This window comes from Pteropus alecto, unplaced genomic scaffold (genome assembly GCF_000325575.1).
Source record: "Pteropus alecto unplaced genomic scaffold, ASM32557v1 scaffold79, whole genome shotgun sequence".
Taxonomy (NCBI): domain Eukaryota; kingdom Metazoa; phylum Chordata; class Mammalia; order Chiroptera; family Pteropodidae; genus Pteropus; species Pteropus alecto.
In genome coordinates, this window is record NW_006494612.1 from 19,492,769 (window position 1) to 19,513,703 (window position 20,935).

The 20,935-nt window shown below is 36.4% G+C and overlaps 1 protein-coding gene across 2 annotated transcripts in view; it reads left to right on the forward strand.

Moving 5' to 3' along the window:
* LAMA2 (laminin subunit alpha 2) overlaps positions 1 to 20,935 on the forward strand; it is a 493,622-nt gene that overhangs the window by 469,503 nt on the left and 3,184 nt on the right. For both annotated transcript variants that reach the window (XM_006926157.1, XM_006926158.1), the window contains 7 exons: positions 3,895 to 4,071; positions 4,336 to 4,504; positions 13,201 to 13,313; positions 13,635 to 13,824; positions 15,703 to 15,858; positions 17,227 to 17,380; positions 19,898 to 20,028. In XM_006926157.1, the coding sequence (XP_006926219.1) occupies positions 3,895 to 4,071; positions 4,336 to 4,504; positions 13,201 to 13,313; positions 13,635 to 13,824; positions 15,703 to 15,858; positions 17,227 to 17,380; positions 19,898 to 20,028 (1,090 nt within the window). The remainder of the gene's footprint in view (positions 1 to 3,894; positions 4,072 to 4,335; positions 4,505 to 13,200; positions 13,314 to 13,634; positions 13,825 to 15,702; positions 15,859 to 17,226; positions 17,381 to 19,897; positions 20,029 to 20,935) is intronic.

Below are 20,935 nucleotides of genomic sequence, written 5' to 3' on the forward strand. Positions count from 1 at the left end.
GCTATTCTATAATTAAAGACCTACATTTTCTAATTATCCTCTTGTGTAGATAACAGTTTAGATAAGTGTTAAGGATTTCTTATCTTCTAAGTAAATGAAAAAGCTTTCCTTGGCTTATTCTTTCTATTATAATATAGAACCTAAGGTTGTGGGCTGAATTGATACTAAGCATTCTTGCAGAGTGTCTACTAACCTAGGTGTTTAGAAACCATGATTAAGATAAATGAGGGATCAATATTTGAACAAACTAAGAATTTTTACTAATCTAATAGCCAGATATTACAGTCATGGTCTCTGAGGAGAAATGCAAACATAATGTTTTCATTTAGGAATGCTCTAGATTACTATCTTCTAGACTACATTTCAGGTCCTTTGCCAAAAATTAATCCTCTTCATTGTGAGAAGAAAGTTTTAAAGTTTTAAAACTTTAAAGACTTTTAATAAGCAAATGCAGATTTGAGAAACATAATTGCCCCAAAATCATTCAAATATGTTATTTTGTAGAGGAAGGATTCTGACATTCCCTAGTGCATTATGATGTCACGCTAAAGTGTCCTTTTAACAGGTGTTTCTTCAGGAAGGGCATTTTATTATGCCAACCTCACAGCTGTTGACTATCAATCCAACTTTTATTTCATTAAGCTCAGTGTATAGTACATCACTGAAAGCTGATCATTCAGTTAATTGGCCATATAAACAAACGGTTTTGCCATTTGCTGTTAATTAAAGGATAATGTATTGGACATATTAGTGCAGAGTCACTGAACTCTATGGCAAAGCAAGAACACATTTGCTATCATAATGTCTCATTCAGCACTCTAAGGTCAAAAAAAAATCATCACCTATCCTTTGAGAAAGTGCTACAATTAACTGATTAACCAGAGATCATTAATGACCCCAATAACTTTACCCAGAAATATTTTTAATGCTTCATACCTATTCTAGGATATGCTCTATATCAAATACTAGACTAAGATTTTATCCTTTAATCGTTATAAATGTATGTGAGATCTGTATTAATATCTTTTCATCACAGATGAGGAAATATTAACTGACTTGCCCCAAATCACATCCCTAGTAAAGAACAGAGATGGGATTTAAACCCAGATATATATGACACCTTCATCTGTGCTCACCAACTACTTATTCTTATCATTTTTGGTGCCCTACTTCATGTTGATTAAATATTTGCTTCCTCCTAACACTTTTCAGACCATAAATGTCAATTATCATTTCTTTTAGGAATGATAATGATCTTTTCCTAGATAAGGTGGTAGTTTTAATACCACCTCACAAAATCATGGGCTTTTTACCAAATTGAGAGGTGAACTTTTCAAGATTGCACGTGGCCCTTTTTCTCCCCCTCTGTCTCTCTTTACTCCTCCTCCCTTGTCTCCCTTTCTATCCCTTTGTCTGCAAGAATCTCACTTCAATCACTTCGGTATCTAATTCTATGGTATTACAGTGATCCCTGCTTTTCCAGCTGCTTTGCCCTCTGATCCTTCTAGAGTCCACCAAAGTAGCTGGTGGTTTTAACTGGACAAAAACATTAAACCCTAAGGCCTGGAGTCGATGCGTAGACAAGTAGGTTTTCTCTGTGAGAGCATTCTTCATACAGGTATGGAATTAGGCTAAAGACCACAAAGGGATCGGATATTTCAGGCATAATTTGAGATTTCTGCAGTGAGATCATGTTGTGGACACTGCAATCCAGATTATTTCTTTCTTATCATCCAAAATATATCCAATGAAAAAATTTTCAAATTTCATTTTTTCATGTAAATTACAAATGTCAGGCACTTTTCTTAATATCTTCTTCCATATATACAATCCAACTGGTGGTGGTTTGAAAAAAAAAAAAAAACTTAGACCAGTATTTCAAACAAACAAGAAACAGAAACTTCAAGAATCAGCTGTGGAAATTATAAGAAAATACAGCTGACCTACCATAATACTAATAATAATGTAATGTTATTATAGTAATTTTTGTACATAGTAGGTCATCAAGAAAGAATTATTGAATAGTTACTTGAGAAACAGGAAATATACCAGAATCACAATGGATATGTTGGTAATGTCCCTCTTTACAAAACAACTAAATAAATTATATAGATTTGATGCCACTAGAGTGTAAAATACAAGCAGAATTTACCTATAGTCTTCTTGCAATGCCCTTAGTAAGTAAAAGAGCCTCAGTGCAATCCCTTAATTAATGTTTTTCACTGTTTGAACTACATATTTGTATCTTCATTTTATAAATGAATGAAATGAGACTGAGTGAGATTAAATAACTGGCCCAAGTTTACACAGCTAGTAACTAATACTTAGTTCCAGTCTTTTCCTTCTGAAAGCTCATGTCCATGCCACGTCTCCACCACATGATCTAGTAAGAAAAGAACTAGTAAGACAGGAACACTATGACAGTCCTTGGAGCACAACCAGACTAGAGAGTCCACATCAGAAAGAGAAGGGCCTCTGGCCCTTTAAAAATTCTAACAGAACAGAGATTTGCTGTCCTTGAACAATCTTTAACAGTGGTTTAAACCCCTCATGAAAACCCCGAGGAACAACACTATCATGCAAGACGGTGCTTTTAGCAAAAGAAACAAAAAAGGTATTGTGGGAAAGGGGAAGAGGACTTCTCAGTGAGTCACACATACCCAGAAGTGAGTAATTTTCTGAAAGTCTCAAAACCACCAACATTCTTAGCAATGAGGTTGAACCTCCTGAATTTTGCCAACACGCTCATCCAGAGTCTGGTGAAAAACCAATATGTCATTTCCCCCTATTTTTCCTTTGAAACTAAATTCAGCATGCCTATTCTATACCCCCTGAACAATGACATTTTGAGCCACAATATAAGCCATTTTTGTTCCATTCTCTTACATTCGAATTGTTGCAAAGTGTGGAGTTTGCTCAGTGCCATTTCAAAGCATCTTTGCCCTAGTTTATTGTTTCTAGTTCTACATGTGGTTTTTATTTCTCATAACATCAAGTAAAGATGGCATTTCGGGACTGAGTTTTCCACTTAAATACTTTAGTTTTCTCCTCAGATCAGATCTAAAGTAAATTTTGAGCAATAATATGACTAGTAATATGACTAATAGCCCCAAGCTTACTGTTGAGACAGAAGTACAAAACCTGCTTCTAGAACAAAAGAGAAAATGCCTTTGGTCATTTTCATCATCAGAACTTATTGTCTCCTTCTGATTCTTTGCCCCGGGATCCAAGGATCTTTGTGAATAAGTAGCTTGAGGTTCTCAATTAGTCGTGTGTGAGTTATCTCTCATAAGCAAATTAGGGAAATTAATGAAACAGCCACTAAGGAAAATCATTGCAAGGAACAATTAGTGTGATGTTCTTGCCTGCCTCTTCTATTCAAAAGCCAGCAACTACATTCTTTATAAAATGTCCTGTAAGTGTTTGCTGTTGACTCCTGCAATCTAAGCTCTCAGGAGTACAGTTTGTCCCCTGGCAAGGAGATAATAGCTAGCACAAACCAAGAAATAAAGAGCCAAACGAAAAGTGACCCCATGCTGTGCTAAACCCACTGAGCCTTATCCGATTAGACATTTCTACACAGTACAGAGGCCTCGCTCTATGAGCTCCTGTGTTGCGCTATAGACCACTGCTGTCAACACCACCAGAGGCTAATGCTGCAGCTACACCATTGCTTTCTTTCAGTTAACTCTCGAGGAGAGTTAACGAGAGAGGCAGAGGGACAAGATCCCCAGAAACAGTATCATTTGTTTAATGTAGAATAGCTAATTATCAAATTTGGGCTCACATAGTAGCTACGGGAGGGAGGAATAAGGGATGGCACCAAAGAGTTTGATTGTCGATTGTATTGGATGTTATGTGTTTTATACCTGTTTATTTTAAATGTTTTATCAGCATCTTTACTGTTCAAGTTGATGAAGACAGAAGGCATATGCAAAACCTGACAGTAGAACAAGCGATTGAAGTTAAAAAGCTTTTCATTGGGGGTGCTCCACCTGAATTTCAACCTTCCCCACTAAGAAATATTCCTCCTTTTGAAGGCTGTGTATGGAACCTAGTTATTAACTCTGTGTAAGTGAATCTCCTCGCTACTGTTTTTATGTTATTTAGTTATTTTGGGTTGATTGGTTGGTTTGTTCTGATGGGAGGATCAATGTAGCACCTACACTCTCCAAAACCATGGGGGGAAGGAAACAATGAAGAACGTCAAGTTAGATTTAGGAAATTGTACCGATGGCCTTTAAAAAAAAGGAAGGGCGGGAGGGGGTTGATTTAATTGTAAGGAAGCAAGACAATGAAAAATAAGAAAATGTGTAATTTTATCTATTCCATTAGCCCCATGGACTTTGCACAGCCTATATCCTTCAAAAATGCAGACATTGGTCGCTGCACCCATCAAAAACCGCATGAGGATGAAGACGGAGCTGTTCCAGCTGAAATAGTTACCCAGCCAGAGCCAGTTCCCACCCCAGCCTTTCCAATACCCACCCCAGTTCTGGCACATGTAAGTGTTTATAACCCATTGCTTTCTAATTTATACTTCACATTTTTAGTCGTTTTCAGAAGTAAGCCTATTCAGAATATCTACTCTTCTCCACAGCTAGAATTAGAGGATGGGCAGCCTGTCTGTGAAAACCTATTCTCCTTATATCTTCCTTGGATTACTTTTCTTTCTATATCTGTTCTCTTTTAATTTTCCTGTTCATAAAGTGGCACACGTCTTCAGTTGAAAAGTTAGAAAGCACAGAAATGTCTACAGAATCAAGAATAAAATCCACCTATAATGCCACCACACAGAGGCAACCATATTTGCATTTCGCATAGTAGGCCTCATATCATATATATAATTTGGCATTCTGCTTTTAAAAACTGGTAATACATAATTTAAAATTTTTCTAAACATCGTGTAAATATGTGTCTGATTATATGTGTGTATGCATATGCATATGTAAGTAAACACACAAACACACACACACACACACACACACTGTGTAAGTAAACACACACACACACAAAATTTTTCAGTGTGTGAGAAATAGAATATGTTTGATTAGAGCATGGGCTCCAAAGTCAGACAGCCTGGCTTCAAATCCTAGTACTCTAACCTACTCTCTATATGAATTTGGGAAAGCTACTTAGCCAATCTGTTCCTTAGTTTCCTCATCTGTACAATGAGAATATTAACAACACATATGTCAAAGAGTTATAATGAGGATTTAAAAAAGATAATGTTTGTTAAATATCTAGCATATACTAAGCATTTAATCAATGGCACATTTACTGTTAGTAATGATCATGATTGCTTTTAAGTGCTTACTATATACCAGCCACTGCCTAAACAATTTCCATTCAATATTATATTTAATTCTCATAACAGCTCTGTAAAATATACATAATCCTAGTTTTAATTGAGTTGATAAGAATTAGCTAGCGTACGTAACTCACCCACTCACACAGCCAGTAAATAGCAGGATGAGAATTTTAATCCAGTAAGTCTAGAATCTGGCTTCTTATCATTGCAACGCTCTATCTTTACAATTTATTTTACTTCTTCCCCATTGTGGGCCACTTAGTGTTTCCAGTTTTTCACTATTAGAACCTATCTTCTGTTGAACAGTCTATATAACACACTCTCTCATCATTTCTGATTATTTTTAAAAAATAGATTCTTAGACAGGGAATTAGGAGACCAAATGATGAATATGCCTGAGGTTCTCAACACAGATATTTGAATTGTTCTTTCTAAAGGTTATACCAATTTACATTCGCATTATCACTGTATCAGAGAGGGGATCTCACTACACTCTTGACAGCACATGCATCATATTATAATATTTGCCAATTGATGGTTAAGTAGTCCTAAGTAGTGCAGATTTTGAAAACTCTTGAATATTTTATTCTCTTTCTTAGTTTCTATGATGGAATTATTAGTTCTGTAGAGCAGTGTCACTAGAAATCTTTATTAAATGGGAAGCCACATAATCATCTTTCAGGAAAACCAGTCATTTACTTCAAGCATCATTTTATCCTCTGTAAAATGTGGATATTACACCTATCTCGCCTACCACATGGGATTACTTTAAGACTCAAATGAGGCAATGTATGTGCAAGTCCTTTGAATTTGGGAAGAAGCACACACACATAGCTACTGAGGAATCCTTGCATTTACTAATTAGTATATGTCCAGTACTCTGCTGGGCAGTTTACATCCATTATTTTATTTGATCCCCACAAGCCATTAATTGTTTTATTTATGTTCATTTATATTGTTGGAAGTATTATTAGCTCCATTTCACAGAAGAAGATAACTATGACCTTACAACCCAACTAGCAAATGAAAGGCCATCAGTCATGCGGGGATTAGTTCAAGGACTTGATTTTCTCCTAAGACATCACTGAGATCTACCACATGGATTTTAGAATATTTTCTTAGCTCTTTCATAACGTGGCCTCATGCTAGATATTTCCCCCAGCAAAGGAAAGGTTAATGATCCTCATTCTCTTCTCTCTCATATACCTTCATCTGTTCCCTAGACTCAAGATCTGTTTACAATTGAGGAAATCAAAACATCATGGATTGAATATTTTTTTAATCTTGAATCCAAACGCCCACTTATAAAACTTTTTCTATGATCCTAAGTTCTGAACAACTAACTTAGAATTAAAAGTTATAACAGGCAGAAGCCCTGGAGATCATCTAGTCCGATCGCCGTCTTAAAATATGAATCTTTCTCTATGGTACTTGATGTGGACTTGCAGCCTTTGCTTGAACACTTCATGAACAATAATTTTCCAGTGTTATGATGAGGTAGGCTGTAGCTGTTAGAAAGCCATTGGTTATGATGATATAGAAGTGCATCCCTATAACTGCAATGTAATGATTATGTTTCTGTAGCCAAACACATTGCTAATATATTCTCTAACATCACTTCAAGCATTTGAAAATTGCTGTTTTCTCCTTTTCCAGCCTAAATATTCTATTATCTAAAGCATTCTTCATATGACCTAATTTCTAATTCCCATATCCCTTGATCAATATTCTTAAGTTTGAAAAACTCCTACCAAGATATGGCCACTAAAAGACTATTCAAAATGGAGTGCCCATTTAAGGGGACAGCAGGCTTCCTCCTTCCATTGACCTGTCATCATAGTCTATTAATACAACTAAGAACGTTGTAATATATTAAACAGATGTATCATGCTATTGATTCATCATCAGGTACCATATTTAACCAATCAAAACCTTGAGGGCCTTGTAGTGTCCTTTGAACTTCTCTTGAATCAGAGCTCTCAGCCAGTCTAGTCCATGTTGAATTGGTCTGGTTTATTGGTGGAGAACCCTGCTGGTCCCCAGTAATCCCCTTTCTTTTCTAATGGCCCATAATATCTTTGTTTTATAGTGAATCTCAAGCATATCCTTCTGTGGTTTCTAAAGATCACTTTTTTCCTTGAAAATAAAGATGCTTGCCCATCTAGGACTGGAGATTTTAACTCATTTAGGTTTTCTTATAAACTGCTGTCCTCATTTCAGTTTTCATTTGATCTCAGCGGTATATGTTTTAACTTTTCCAAAACAGAGAATTCCACTTACTAGACAAGACAAAAAACAAAAGATAAGTTGAGTAGCAGTCCTATGGGTTGATGTAGAAATACTCACAGAACATTAGAGGTAGAAGAGACCTTAAAGATTCTGACTGTTCATTTCCATATGAGGAAAGGAATTACTAGAACTTACAGTATGGCCTAAGGTTTTACATGTTATAGATAGACGGCACTAAAACCCAGAAGTCTGAATGCTAACTGCTATCTCTCCTTCTCTCGCACGTTGTAATTATTTATAAGTATGTGGTCAAAATTATTTTAAAACTTTCTATCTCTATTGAGTTGCATTGTATTTTAGAGTTTCAAGTCATGGAACTATACATATCTTCTCTTTTAATTTAATTTCTCTTATTTTTTATGTATTTCATGAAGAGGAGTGTCTGTTTTTCAAAAGGTCATTAAAAGTTAAAATTTAACTTTTATAAGATAAATTTGACAATTTATCTTATAACAAATACTTATTAAAAACTTATTACTAAATGCAAAGTGAATAAGATACATCAATGCTACCAAGAGAGGGAGAGGGAAAAGAGAGAGAGAGAGAGAGATCTGAGAAAGCAGATAGATATTAACATAAATCACACTATAAGCAAATACGTGTGGAGGTCAGTCAAGATAAGTGCTGAGTGTGGGCAGCAAACAGAACCCACAGATTGAAAATTGGAAGTATGGCAGGAGATACCACTAAACTCCATCTAAACAAACAAAATGGTGAATGGTACCTAGAAGTGTGTGGAAACAGATTCTTCAATTGCAAATTTTAATATGTCACCACACTCTATACTTAAAATCTCTTCATTGAAACAATATAAAATAATGATAACATACTTACGGCATTAGGTTAAGTAGGGGAAACATTTTTTTAAGCAGAAGCATTTATTTAAGAATTAAGACTTACAAGTTAGTTCCTGAAGTGGGAACTGCCTGTGTACGAGTTCCCTATTTGTTTCAGCACATTTGACAGGAATGATCTCCTGTTCTCCAGACTCTTCATTTTTTTCTTTTCACCATCACACCCCTCCCACCATCAACTTGCGACATGAGGACGATTACTATACTCCAGGGCAATTTAAGAGTATCTTGAGAAATCCCTGCCCTGTGAAATGGATTATGTCAATCCTACAATTAATACATGTCAGAACATCATAGGTCAGAGAGCATTTTATACATATTATCTCATTTGATAGTGTGGTAGCATCTTCTCTTTATATTTCTCTCTCATTCTTTAGCCCATTTAGAGCTGAATGATGCATTTTCAAATTATTGTTTTTGTGGATGTTTCTCATAGAGGATGGTGAAAGGTCAGAGTAAATAAGAGTCTGGACTTCTAGCATTACAGATATTTGTTAAGATGTAACGAATTCTCTGGAAGTGTATTCAGTGTTTATACCAAGTCTTTCTAATCAGCCTGGGTGGATTTGTATACAAGAAGCAAACTGCATTTTTAAACTTGAATTTTATTAGAAAGCTGAACTTAGAGCCTCAAAGTTTAAAATATGAACACCAAGAAGAGCAATGCAAGTAGCCATAAAAGGTCCTTGTGCTGTTAAGGGCTTTTGGGGAGTTGGAGGAAAGAAGTGAGCAGAGAAGAAAGAGAGAATGGACCAAAAGAAAGCTATTTCTCCAGCAGCTTTAATGCTATGCCTAAAAGCTAAGTACAGTCCAGGATGAAGGGTAAATCGATGGGATACTGATAGGTATTTAAAGGGGAAACCCACATTTTCTGTCCTGCAAACAATCTTTATTCAGGCATTCATGTGTAAATGTTACTGCAAATGCCCAACACTTACCAAAAGAGCACATGCGGGAAGTTAACATAATTCAGTTTCCCAATAAACAGCTTGAGTAGGGATTTTATATTTCAGAATATTAAAGTCAGTGCTGCAAAAAGTATCTTCCACTTAGCATTTATCCATACAGAAGAGCATCATAGACACCCAACTTCTCAAACGTGATTTTAGCCCACATTTGTTACAGAGGTTATTGACTTATAAAAGAAGAAAATGATGCAATTTTTATGATCATTTGTCATGCGGTGCTTTCAAGAGCAAAGATGCCAGTTGTGATAAAATGCAATGTAAATCTCGGCTCCGTACCAATCTAAATCCAAGGAAGGCTTATTCACCAGTAATATGCTATCCCGAAGCCAATAACTCATTTCCAAGTGTCAGCCAACAACCAGCAGTTGGAAATAGCCACTGCTTTATTCTGACCTGAAATTAAATGAGTGACAGTGTGAGGGTGAAAAAGTTCGCCCTGTTGCTAATCGCCTGCACTATCCACTTGCCTAAACATGGCTTTGGGAAGCATGGCTTCCTCCAGGATCCTCTCCAACCAGGCCACTGCTCAAACCAACAGGGGCACCACCACGTTTAGACTACCCACCCAGTCCTGTCTGCCCATAACTTGTCACTAGCAAGCGGAGACAAATAGGAAGCAAGCACAGTGTCCAGTTTCATATCACATTTTCCCCCTTATATACTTGTACTTTAAAGAGTCCCCACAAGGTGGCAGGGTTGTAACATGTTGAGATTGATGAGCCTCTACTGAGACTTTTTTAAAATTATTATTATTGTTGCTTTAACACATTTCAGAGATCAGTGTTTCAAAATAATGTAGGTAGAGCATCATGTCCGTGAGGATGATGCCTCCCCTCAAGCTCACATTAGCTTAGAGGAGGAAGATTCATCTTTAAAGTTCCTTAAAATTAGATGACCCTTCTTCCTGCCCCTCTTTCTTAGCCTAGATTTCTGTGGGAAGCAGGGCTGAAATTTTCCTTAATGACAAGATAATTTAATTCTTGTGCAAACTGTGAGACACTTTCTGTCCATCTCACATGATCCCCTTTAAAATTTTAGAGGGAAAAAAAGACTCTTGAGAGGTAGAGTGAGCAGCAGTACCCCCCCACCCCCCACTCCAACCCCGCCCCCAAGGGCCTAAGGGAGATGGAAAGGGCAGCACAGCAGGCAAACCACAAGGAACATGCTGTCCCTGGTTTCCGATTTACCCAGGGGGAAGTGATACAAAGCAGACGCGTCCGGTCCCATCTCCCTTTAGCCAAGTGAGAGGAGAAATCTAGACTTGCACCAAAAACATTACCAGATTAGAGGTTGGAGAATTTTCTTCCCTTTTAAATCCTAAAATAGATCCTATAAACCTTCTAACACTGTCACTTCTCAGTCCTCTTCCAACTGCCAATTTTATAAAGGCAAGTGATAGAAGTGTTATTAAAGCAACATCCATAATATCCATTCTGTAGCAAATCGATAGTAAACATCAATCTGGATGTCCTTAAGGAACAATGAATTTAGCATAACAGCTTTATACTTTGAGGTTACCTGGTAGGGTGGTCTGTTTGTGATGTCACTCTCTTCTATAACATTGGCCAATCTGAGAATATTGCTTTATTAGCTACTGTTTCTGCCTGCTTCCCAAGATCTCCCTGGAGGCACGCTTCTTTCTAAATTTCAGGTGTCATGTACAAAGTCCTTGTCCTTTTCTGGTCAAAGGATTTCCTAAAATTATGTAAGCAGGGCCTTTTTCATCTAGAAGATCTGACAGTGTGTGACAGAGAACTGCTGCTCAGCTCAGCACCAGTGTTGGAAATACCTGTCCAGTCTATCAGTAGGCAAGGTTATCATGGAGTTCAAGTCACAATACCCACACGTATAAAGACAAAAGCTCTCCACAACAAACATCAGCTACCAATATAATATCTAATCTTTACAAGTGCCACTTTGGTAGTTTAAAAACTTACATTAGGAAAGTTATTTATGTAGTAACTAGATAAGTGACCACAGTGGTAACAATGGGGAAATAACATGCTGATGGTTTTCTTTCAGGTTACACATTATTGTTCCTTAATTCATCAGTACCCATTGACCTTTTCAATCCCTCAGTTTTCAGAGCTGAGTGTTTAGAGATGTTTTAGCCAAATTCTGCCCCTGATGGACTCACAGCAAGTAGGATTCTCTTAGAGATTTCTGAGGAGGACTGCAGGCTACTTAATGTTTGTTGCGATGGTCCTCTGTACAGAAAATATCATCAGAGGTTGAAAAATGGTCCCAATTCTATTAATAGCATCATTGAAGGCTGAGATATTAAGCTACCAAAGGTGCAGAAACAAACGGGGTTTTTTTGTAGCCAGTGTAATAACAAAGGTGCCACATGTTGATTCCAAGAGAGGCCATTCAGCTGTGTGAATAAATAGCATTCTTCTCTTCTACCCACTGGGTTTTTGCATATCTGTGTGAATTTCAGCAACAGTCTGCTCTTTGTAACTGACCATCTCCTGGAAAGCAAGAGAGAAGTACTACTTCCATGAAGACCAATTTTACAGCCTTTCAAAACACTTAAAGCCTTTTACCTGCTGTGGCAGAGTGCTCCATTTGACTAAGTTCAAGAGAAAAGAGAGCAAGGCTTTTCCTCATCAAGTAAAAATTTCCTATGTGCTGATGAGTCATCTCTGAGGTACACTGTTTGGAGAGAACATTTTGCATCAAAAGGCTGCCTTGGGCTGTTTGAGAACCTGTGCAGAGTCAGCACTTACTGGAGCAGTGGCCCATCTAGAGCCATTAAGTGCAGATCTTAAAAACAGATGTGTTGCAGGTTATTTATTTTCTCATGTACTGCACGTTCTAAGACTTTCTCTAAGCAGCTTGTACATTGAGCTATTTTGTGAAAATAGAGAATTGAGAAAGGAATTGTGGCTTGGTAATTTGAGGAGCTTTGATTATCTATTGAGCTGAGGGTTACAGTAGCCAAAGCAGCCAAGACTTGCTATATAATTTGCAGGGCCCTGAGCAAAATGAAAATGCAGGGCCTCTTGTTCAAAAATTATTAAGATTTTCAAGATGGTGACATCAGAGCCTTAACCCCAGAGACTACACAGGTAGCAAGCCTCTGAAGCTAACCCTGCTCCAAGCTCTCCCTCATAAGCACCCTGGGAAGTTGTTCTTTGAACAGTGGCAGTTAAAATGGTGTATTGTGAGTTACATTTTTTAAAATGTGCTGGGTTGCCTAGCAACTGTCTAAGGACCTGAATGGGCTGACTTGCAAGTTTAGATACACCATCTTGAAAGTCTAAATTCATGGAAAACTTCCAGTAGACTGATAATTTTCAAGAAATAGTTATATACTGGGAGATAGAAATGGGGAGGGCAAGAAGGAACACATTTTTTTACCCTTATAACCCAGGGGCTAGCTTGTCATTTTCCCTGTTCGATCTTCTAAGAATAAAACTCTTCATACGTGAAGTAAAAGTGAAAAGAAAATTCTAGTTTTGTCAGAAACATAAAAAATATTTTTCCTTGAAGGGTAATGAAAACATAAATTAATCAACGAATATTTTGAGCACATTCATTTGGCAATTCAGGGGCACAATATAAGAAAACCGATTCACTTACATGAACATATAATAATAGTAAGTACCTACTACATGGTAGAATATAGATATGAATAAGAGAAAGTTTTTATTCTTAAGGAATTTAAGATTATGTGAGTACATTAAACTAAAATATAAGAAACAATTAGACAGCAGCATTATGTTTTTAAACAATGGAGCCCGTAATCTTTCTTTCTCTCCTTGGTGTTTTACAGGGTCCTTGTGCTGCAGAATCAGAACCTGCTTTTTTGATAGGGAGCAAGCAGTTTGGGCTCTCGAAAAACAGTCACATTGCAATTGCATTTGATGACACCAAAGTTAAAAACCGGTATGTATTATTCTGAGCTATTAGTCAAGAACTGGCAAATAGAAGTACCAGCATTTGCATTTATTCAAGTTTAATCAACTACATTTATTAATAAATAAGCCGAGCTTTTTTTTTTTTAACTCACTGAGTACCATAAAGAATAGAATCATTTGTCTGTGCCAGAGGATCCCAGTGTGGGAGATCAGCAGACCTGGAAAGTCATCATCTTGAGAAAGATTTAACTGTCCCTTCTGAAAATTCACCCATGATCAGAGGTCATTCTGTCTGAAAATGAGAATGCTCTTATTCTTCTGTTTTACTTTGCATGCTTTTATTTCACAGCCTCACAATAGAATTTGACGTGCGAACTGAAGCTGAATCGGGCCTGCTTTTCTACATGGCTCGGATCAATCATGCTGATTTTGCTACAGTTCAGCTGAAAAATGGATTTCCCTACTTCAGTTATGACTTGGGAAGTGGTGACACCAACACCATGATCCCCGCCAAAATCAATGATGGCCAGTGGCATCAGGTAATAGTCCCTAGGATGTTGGTAGTGCCCTATAAGATGGGTACTTGGTGGCAGCCATCTGCATTCCCCTGGTGCCAGTACTATTTTGCCAAAGCAGACACTGACCTGGTGCTATTGGAATGTGGCCAAGGCTAAAAATAAAACGAGTGCCATATACAACTGCCAATCTTGGAAATGTGATCAGACCTGGGTAGGTTTGTATTTGACTACTTACATGCTTCAACGTGGCACTGCGAGATTCCATTATTGCTATACAGCTTCTCAAACATCTGTCCACAAATGAGGTCCAGGTAGTTGAAGATGAAGTGTTAATCATAAAACTCTATGAATTCATTTTAAAAGAATATTTATTCTAAGATTATAGTTTGCTACTATTATGGTGCTGCAATGGCCTCTCTTTTATGAAACTATATTTGACAAACTTAAAACCCGGCAATACTCAGATGGGCCTTAAGTCTTACCCTCCCATTCCACCCCATACTGGTCTGTGAAAACCAAGAGTCTGGGAATCTATTGTATCATGTTTGAGGGGCTCTAGAGTGTCATTTCCACCAATAGTCACTTGGAACAACTTTTAAAATGTTGGCCTTACACCCAGAAAATGGTACTTTTATGGGCACAGAAGGCTCATTTGCTAGTTTACTGTCCTCTTTGGCGTGACTGCAAGTAGATAATATACTGCCTGATTAAAATGAAAACTCGGAGTTTGTTTCTGCACCTGTGATAGCCTATTAAGTAAAGCTTCCCTAGGTAGACCAATAAAATGTTTAATTTTTAAAGTATGATATTATTAGATGTTGTATTTTATATATTAATACACTTGGATTTGTTAAATGCCCATTTAACATTTTATGTGATTAGCACATTATATAGAAAGCCAAAGAACCTAAAAATATATAATAAAAATTCAATGTCAACCAATTTATTTTGGAAATAAAAAATGGAATCTTCATATTTGCACTGATCTTTATAAAGGTGTTCTCATTAAGGTTTATTCTCATCTCTGGCTAATAGAATAATAAATATGACACTTGAGAAGAAGATATCGTTGGGCCGCAGTGAGTCTAGGATTAAGAAAGTAAGTTTAAATACTATAAGCAGCCAAATTAAGGAAGGATTTTATTTTTGAAGGTTTATAAAAATTAGTTCCCAAACCAAAATAAATAAGTGGAAAAAAAAAAAGTCTTAAATTATTCTAATCCTGATGTAGATTCATTTTAAAGCCATCATTACACTCCAGCATTTCACAGGGTTACACACTCCTTTTCCTAAATTTAGACTCGAAGTTTTTACACTCAAGCCAGTCTTCACACCCCTCATTTCAATCCCAGAAGATAATTCACTCCACTGCTGCAATTTCAGCATCAGTCAGCTTTCCATCTTCCTCCCTGACTTTGTGCTAATCAGCTGCTGCAGAAACAGCAGAGCAGCCCTGATGTGCTGCCCTTCCTTCAACTCTCCATGAGAAGTGCCTGTTAGGGAGAGGGATGTACCATATCTGAAATCGTGTTGGGGAGACCAGACTTTGCTCAATCAAACTAATGCACTTTTTAAAATGGACGCGAATTTTGCAGCCCACTTAATCATGATGGGGCTCTCAATTCTTTAAAACATGCTCACTTGGCAATCTGTAGAAGAGTCTTCAATCTAAAACTCACCCAGGAAGAGTTTGTACTCTTTTAGAGATGGCAGTAATGGAAAAAAACAGAATTTGAGTATTCTGTAAAATCGGTTTAATTTCACTTATATTATGGGCTTAGCATATAGTAGGCACTCAAGAAGTTATTTTGCTTTTCCTAAGGAATATCCTAAAAGTTCTTATGCCTTATATTCTGCATATTTAAAATTTATCCATGATTGGTATTCTTCTTTTTGTAGATTAAGATTATGCGAATTAAGCAAGAAGGAATTCTTTATGTAGATGGTGCCTCCAACAGAACCATCAGTCCCAAGAAAGCTGACATCCTGGATGTTGTAGGAATGTTGTATGTTGGTGGACTGCCCATCAACTACACCACCCGAAGAATTGGTCCAGTAAGTTTCTAATTTGATTTTGGAGGCCTAAATAACTGGCTGAGTCATATGGGTATTTTGAATTATTAGGTTGCATTGACCTATGATCACTTATAATTGGATAGAAAAATCATCTTTTCTGAGAAGTGACAGATGATTTTCTAGACAGATTTGACTAAGAGAAGCAATATCATAGAACAGAGTATGGACACTTCAGCCAGACACCCTTGGTTTGAATACCTACTTAATTATTGACTTTCTGTGTGATCTTAAGCAAGTTGCCTAATCTTTCTTTGACAAAGTTCCCTATTTTGTAAAATAGGGTAATAACAATACCAAACAAGCAAAGTTGCTGTAAAGATTAAATGAGGTAATATATTTAACATGCTTGGAAGAGTAGCAAGCATATAGAAAGCACTGGAAAACAAGGAAGATGATAATAATGGTATTGATAGTATTGTTTCAGAACCAGAGATTTGGCAAATATTGAGAGATGTCCTAACAATTTTGTAAATGAGTATGCACAAAATAATTCTTTGTCAGACCACGTGCCCTGGTTTGCTTTCAAAGCATTTTAAGAAGCACAGGATGTGTATTTTTAGAGAACACACTACATACAAGTGTGACATATTTCTATACTCAAATCAGAACACATGATAATATAGAGTTATTCTTCATGAAAGACAATTGTTAATCATAGCTGTAATTCTCAGCATTTGGTTCCTCTTATGAATGATTAGTATTACTTTCCTTTCATAGATATTGGATAGGTTACCTAGGCCTATCAAAATGAGAGTCTCTAAATTGAGAGAGGCAAAGTGATTAACTTTCACTCCTAAAACCGGATGAAATATAATGGAGCAGAGTGTGATCGATTTATTTTGATAGTTCCTAAACTTTGAATGTTTCATGCAAACTTTCAAATTTTATGTGTATGTGCATTTTCTTAGCAAAAGGTCCACTGCTTTCATTAGATTTTCATAAGGTAGAAACACTGAACCAAACCTAATTATCTTTTCAAATAAAACTGGAACATAGATTATAACAAAATGTGTATATAGTAAGGTTAAAAAAAACTATGAATAGAAACATAAGAGACTAATTAAAAGTTATGATATCCATATGCATCCACAACTCTGGACCATATTTCAAATATCAGAACAATCATATTCCAGGCTAAATACATCCTAATCAAGAAGCACAACACAGGATTCTTGGCACCCAGGCTGTGAAGCCTGGGGTAATCATGCAGATCCAAGCAGTTTGGGGATATTTTAACACAAATTGCCAATGATTACGAGCTTAGAGCACCCTACAGATGACTGCACTCCACATAAAGGCAAAGTTCTGCTAAAACTTGATATGTGTGTCTTCTGACCGGAATCATAGGTGACCTACAGCATTGATGGCTGTATCAGGAACCTTCAGATGGCTGAGGCCTCTGTTGATCTTGAACAGCCAACCTCCAGCTTCCATGTTGGGACATGTTTTGCAACTGCTCAGAAAGGAACATATTTTGATGGAACAGGTTTTGCCAAAGCAGGTGAGGCCACTTCCATTTCCTTCCTGTTGAATATTAACTAGGTACAAATATTAACTTGCTTGTGTGGAAAAATGAAAGTCCCTGGGGTCCTAAACTAGTATCTTTTATTTAAACCAGAAATAAAAATATACAGAAGTAATTTTTAAAATGCCTCTTAAAGATTAATGTATCTGATTCTGATAGGATCTAATAGGAGAAATAAAGTAAAAGACTATTTGGAGAGTTTATTTAACCTCCTTCCCTGGAAATCAATAACAGCAAAATAAATGTAATTCTATAGAAGGTTCATATGTTTATACTACGGAATTTATCTATTCTCCATTTTTCCCCGTCTTCTTTTCTGCAGATGAGATAACATTTTTCTTTATTTCTCTCTTCGATTCCTTACAAGGCTCCATTGCTTGATCTCCCCCTCACACACACAATGCACATGCACTGGTGCCTATTTCTTGGTCATGGTAATGATGACTGACACCTTTTCCTGACTTTCTTTAAGAATCTGCCTTTCCAATGAACATTTCCAGTGTAGGATCACTGATAGGATATTAAGTATATAATTTAGGAAAAAGAATATATGAAATAACTTCTATATAATAACAAAAAAACTGACATTAACATACTTTTAGATAGAGTTTCCAGTCCCATGGTTACCATAGACACAGGTATCTGTTAGAAAAATAATTAATGGGTACATAATATGTAGATGTCATTATAAGCAACAAAAGTAAACAAGATGCTGTTTCTTCCTTCAAAAATATACTATCCCTAAGATATATAGGGATATACCTTAGGGATTCAACAGAATTCTGAATAAACTTCAAAGTTTTGGATTTTACTTATTAAAAAGTAGAATATCAATAGGTAAGATTCTGTATGCTCAGAAATCACAAGAAAGCCAGTAAAAATGAATAAAAACTATAAGACATGAGAGCAAAGTTCTGTGAATATTTAGAAAAAAGATTAATTTTGGTTGAGGAAATCGGGAAAGGTTTTATGGAGAAATTGACATTTGAATGAGAATTTAAAAGATATGTCGAACACTCATATGCCTACGTTGTCAGAGATAGAAGAGCAGGGCCTTCTAGCAAAGAGCATAGGTGGAAAGTTCACATATGCAGAAGCGGAAACAGGAAAACACAGGATATGTTAAATATTGCAACATTGGGGATTGAGGTGAACCCCAAATTTTATGTGCTATGAAAGTCCAAAGCCTTCCCTAAGATTTCTGCAAATTCAGAGATGGCTAGCATTCTCTGTCAAATTTGACAGCAAGCTTCAGCTTCGGTTTCTGCTGTTAAACTGACTTGTCATCCTACCAGGCTCTTCTGGTTGTAGATCAAACTGGTCCAGAAACAGCCACTTTCCCAGTTTTCAATAATTCCTGACATTCCCTCAACACACAGTGTAATATAATCTGTTTAAGACTTGGATGGTCAGAGGAGGTTATGCCACTGGAAGACATACAACTTCAATTTAAACCTTTGACACTTTTGTCCTTAAAAGCTTTCCAGCCACCCAATTACTGTGGTTTTAATGTCGTCCTTACTTCTTTTGTCCTCAGCTGAGTGGTTGTTGTTTCTCTCTTATTCTTATTGTTCCCTTTAAGAAACAGAAACAAAGTCTTCTCAGCTTTTTCTACCATTTACTCTTAAAATATGCTCTAAACCCACCTTAGCCCATCCAAACCCATCAAGGTTCTTAGCATAAAAAGTCTTTCGCATAACAGGTGCCATCCTTCATCGAATACAGTTGTAGTTACACACATTTATTTCTTGCCTAAAATAGAAAACATGGAGAAACTTTCCATGAGTTCTTCTCTAATATTCCATGCAGATGATATGGTCTAGTCTGTTCTTAATGGATTATTTTGTTTCTACGAGGCATGTCTTAAATACTTGCTAAAAGATTAAATAAACCAATGAATCAAATATGGAAAATTATAGAGAAAGACTTAACTGGATGAAATAAAGTCTATTTACGTCCCAGAATTGACATTTGAAATGAGAATTTGTACTTGAAATTTCTTTCCTTATTAATAAAATATTTGGGATCTTTTGAGCCCTTTCAGATCATTGTGCTAGCATAAAGTGGCCCATTAAAATTTTATGAATAATCACTGAAATGCTTGACGTAATCCAACAGCAAGACTTCTAACATAATCATACCTGGATGTGCAATTCTTTGAGTCAGTCTCAGAGTGTGTTCATTCATTCCTTTATTCAACAGATATGTATTAAACCTCCACTATGTGCCAGATATTTTGATAGGCATGAGATGGTCAGCAATATAGACAAAGTCATTGCCCTCACAGAACTTACATTCTAGGAGGGAAGGCAGCCAAGAAAATAAGCAATAATTATAAAGTGTGTTATATAATATAATAATGGAAGTGTAGGCCATAAGAAAGTCTGGAACTTAGTTATTATAATTGACTAACTTCTGAATTGAAATCTAGTAAAACCATTACTTCATAATCTCTAAACTCTCATCTACTTTTTTTTAATCTTCATATTACAGTTGGCGGGTTCAAAGTGGGATTGGACCTTCTTGTAGAATTTGAATTCCGCACAACTAGAGCCACTGGAGTTCTTCTGGGAATCAGCAGCCAAAAAATGGATGGACTCGGTATTGAAATGATTGACGAAAAGGTGAGCGTCAGCTGTCTAAATATGTCTGATCTCTTTGTGATATTGTTGCTCATATGTAGAAACTCTTTTGAAGCTTTGCTGTATTCTTTTCTAGGAGAAAGCTAGATTGAATCTTTTCATCCTTCTGAATTACCTCAATTTATATGTGTTTTTAACACACTTATTCTATAGACTAGTGTAAACTTTAAATGTGCTAATACTACAGTAAACTGATTGTGTTGATGAATAATGGACCAAATAGTTTTAGATCTCAAGTTCTTATTGTGTTACTAAAAGTACACTGTAGTTCTCCTCTTAATGAATACATAGTCTATGAATCTCTTGATTCCAGTGGGGGAAAAATGGAGGGGTCTTATATTGTCTAAAATCATCCTTTGCCTCTTATAATAACAGGTAGCTAGCTGACATATCGGCTTCTCAATTTTTATTTAAAAGCATCCAAATACCGTTTCAAAAAAGAGAAAATTTATAAGAAATTTATGTGAATATATTTTGTCAACTTGCTTAAAATAGATAATCCAATTCTAAACACTCTTTAGTCTCTGGCTGCCTGTGAACAGCCACCTGAGGTAGGATGATCTGTTTGTATTTACTTTGTACTATAGGGAGCAGGTAAAAAACAAAAGAAAGACAAAGCAAAAAACTTTCACAAATTTTCTTTCTGGCTATTAAATAGGAATCATCCTGCACCTCTGTTCATATTTCTACTCATAGGCCATTGTTGCCTCCCAAGAAGAAACACCACATAGTGACCTAAAATATGCTTTCCTTTGCCTCCTTCTCCCTCCTCTCAGTATTCAAACCAGCATCAAAGGCAATAAAGCAAAAAGATCCAGGAGCACAGAGGCAAAAAGGGAACAAATAAGCAACACTTGATAGTTTTGCCAGATTTTCAAAACACACTTTC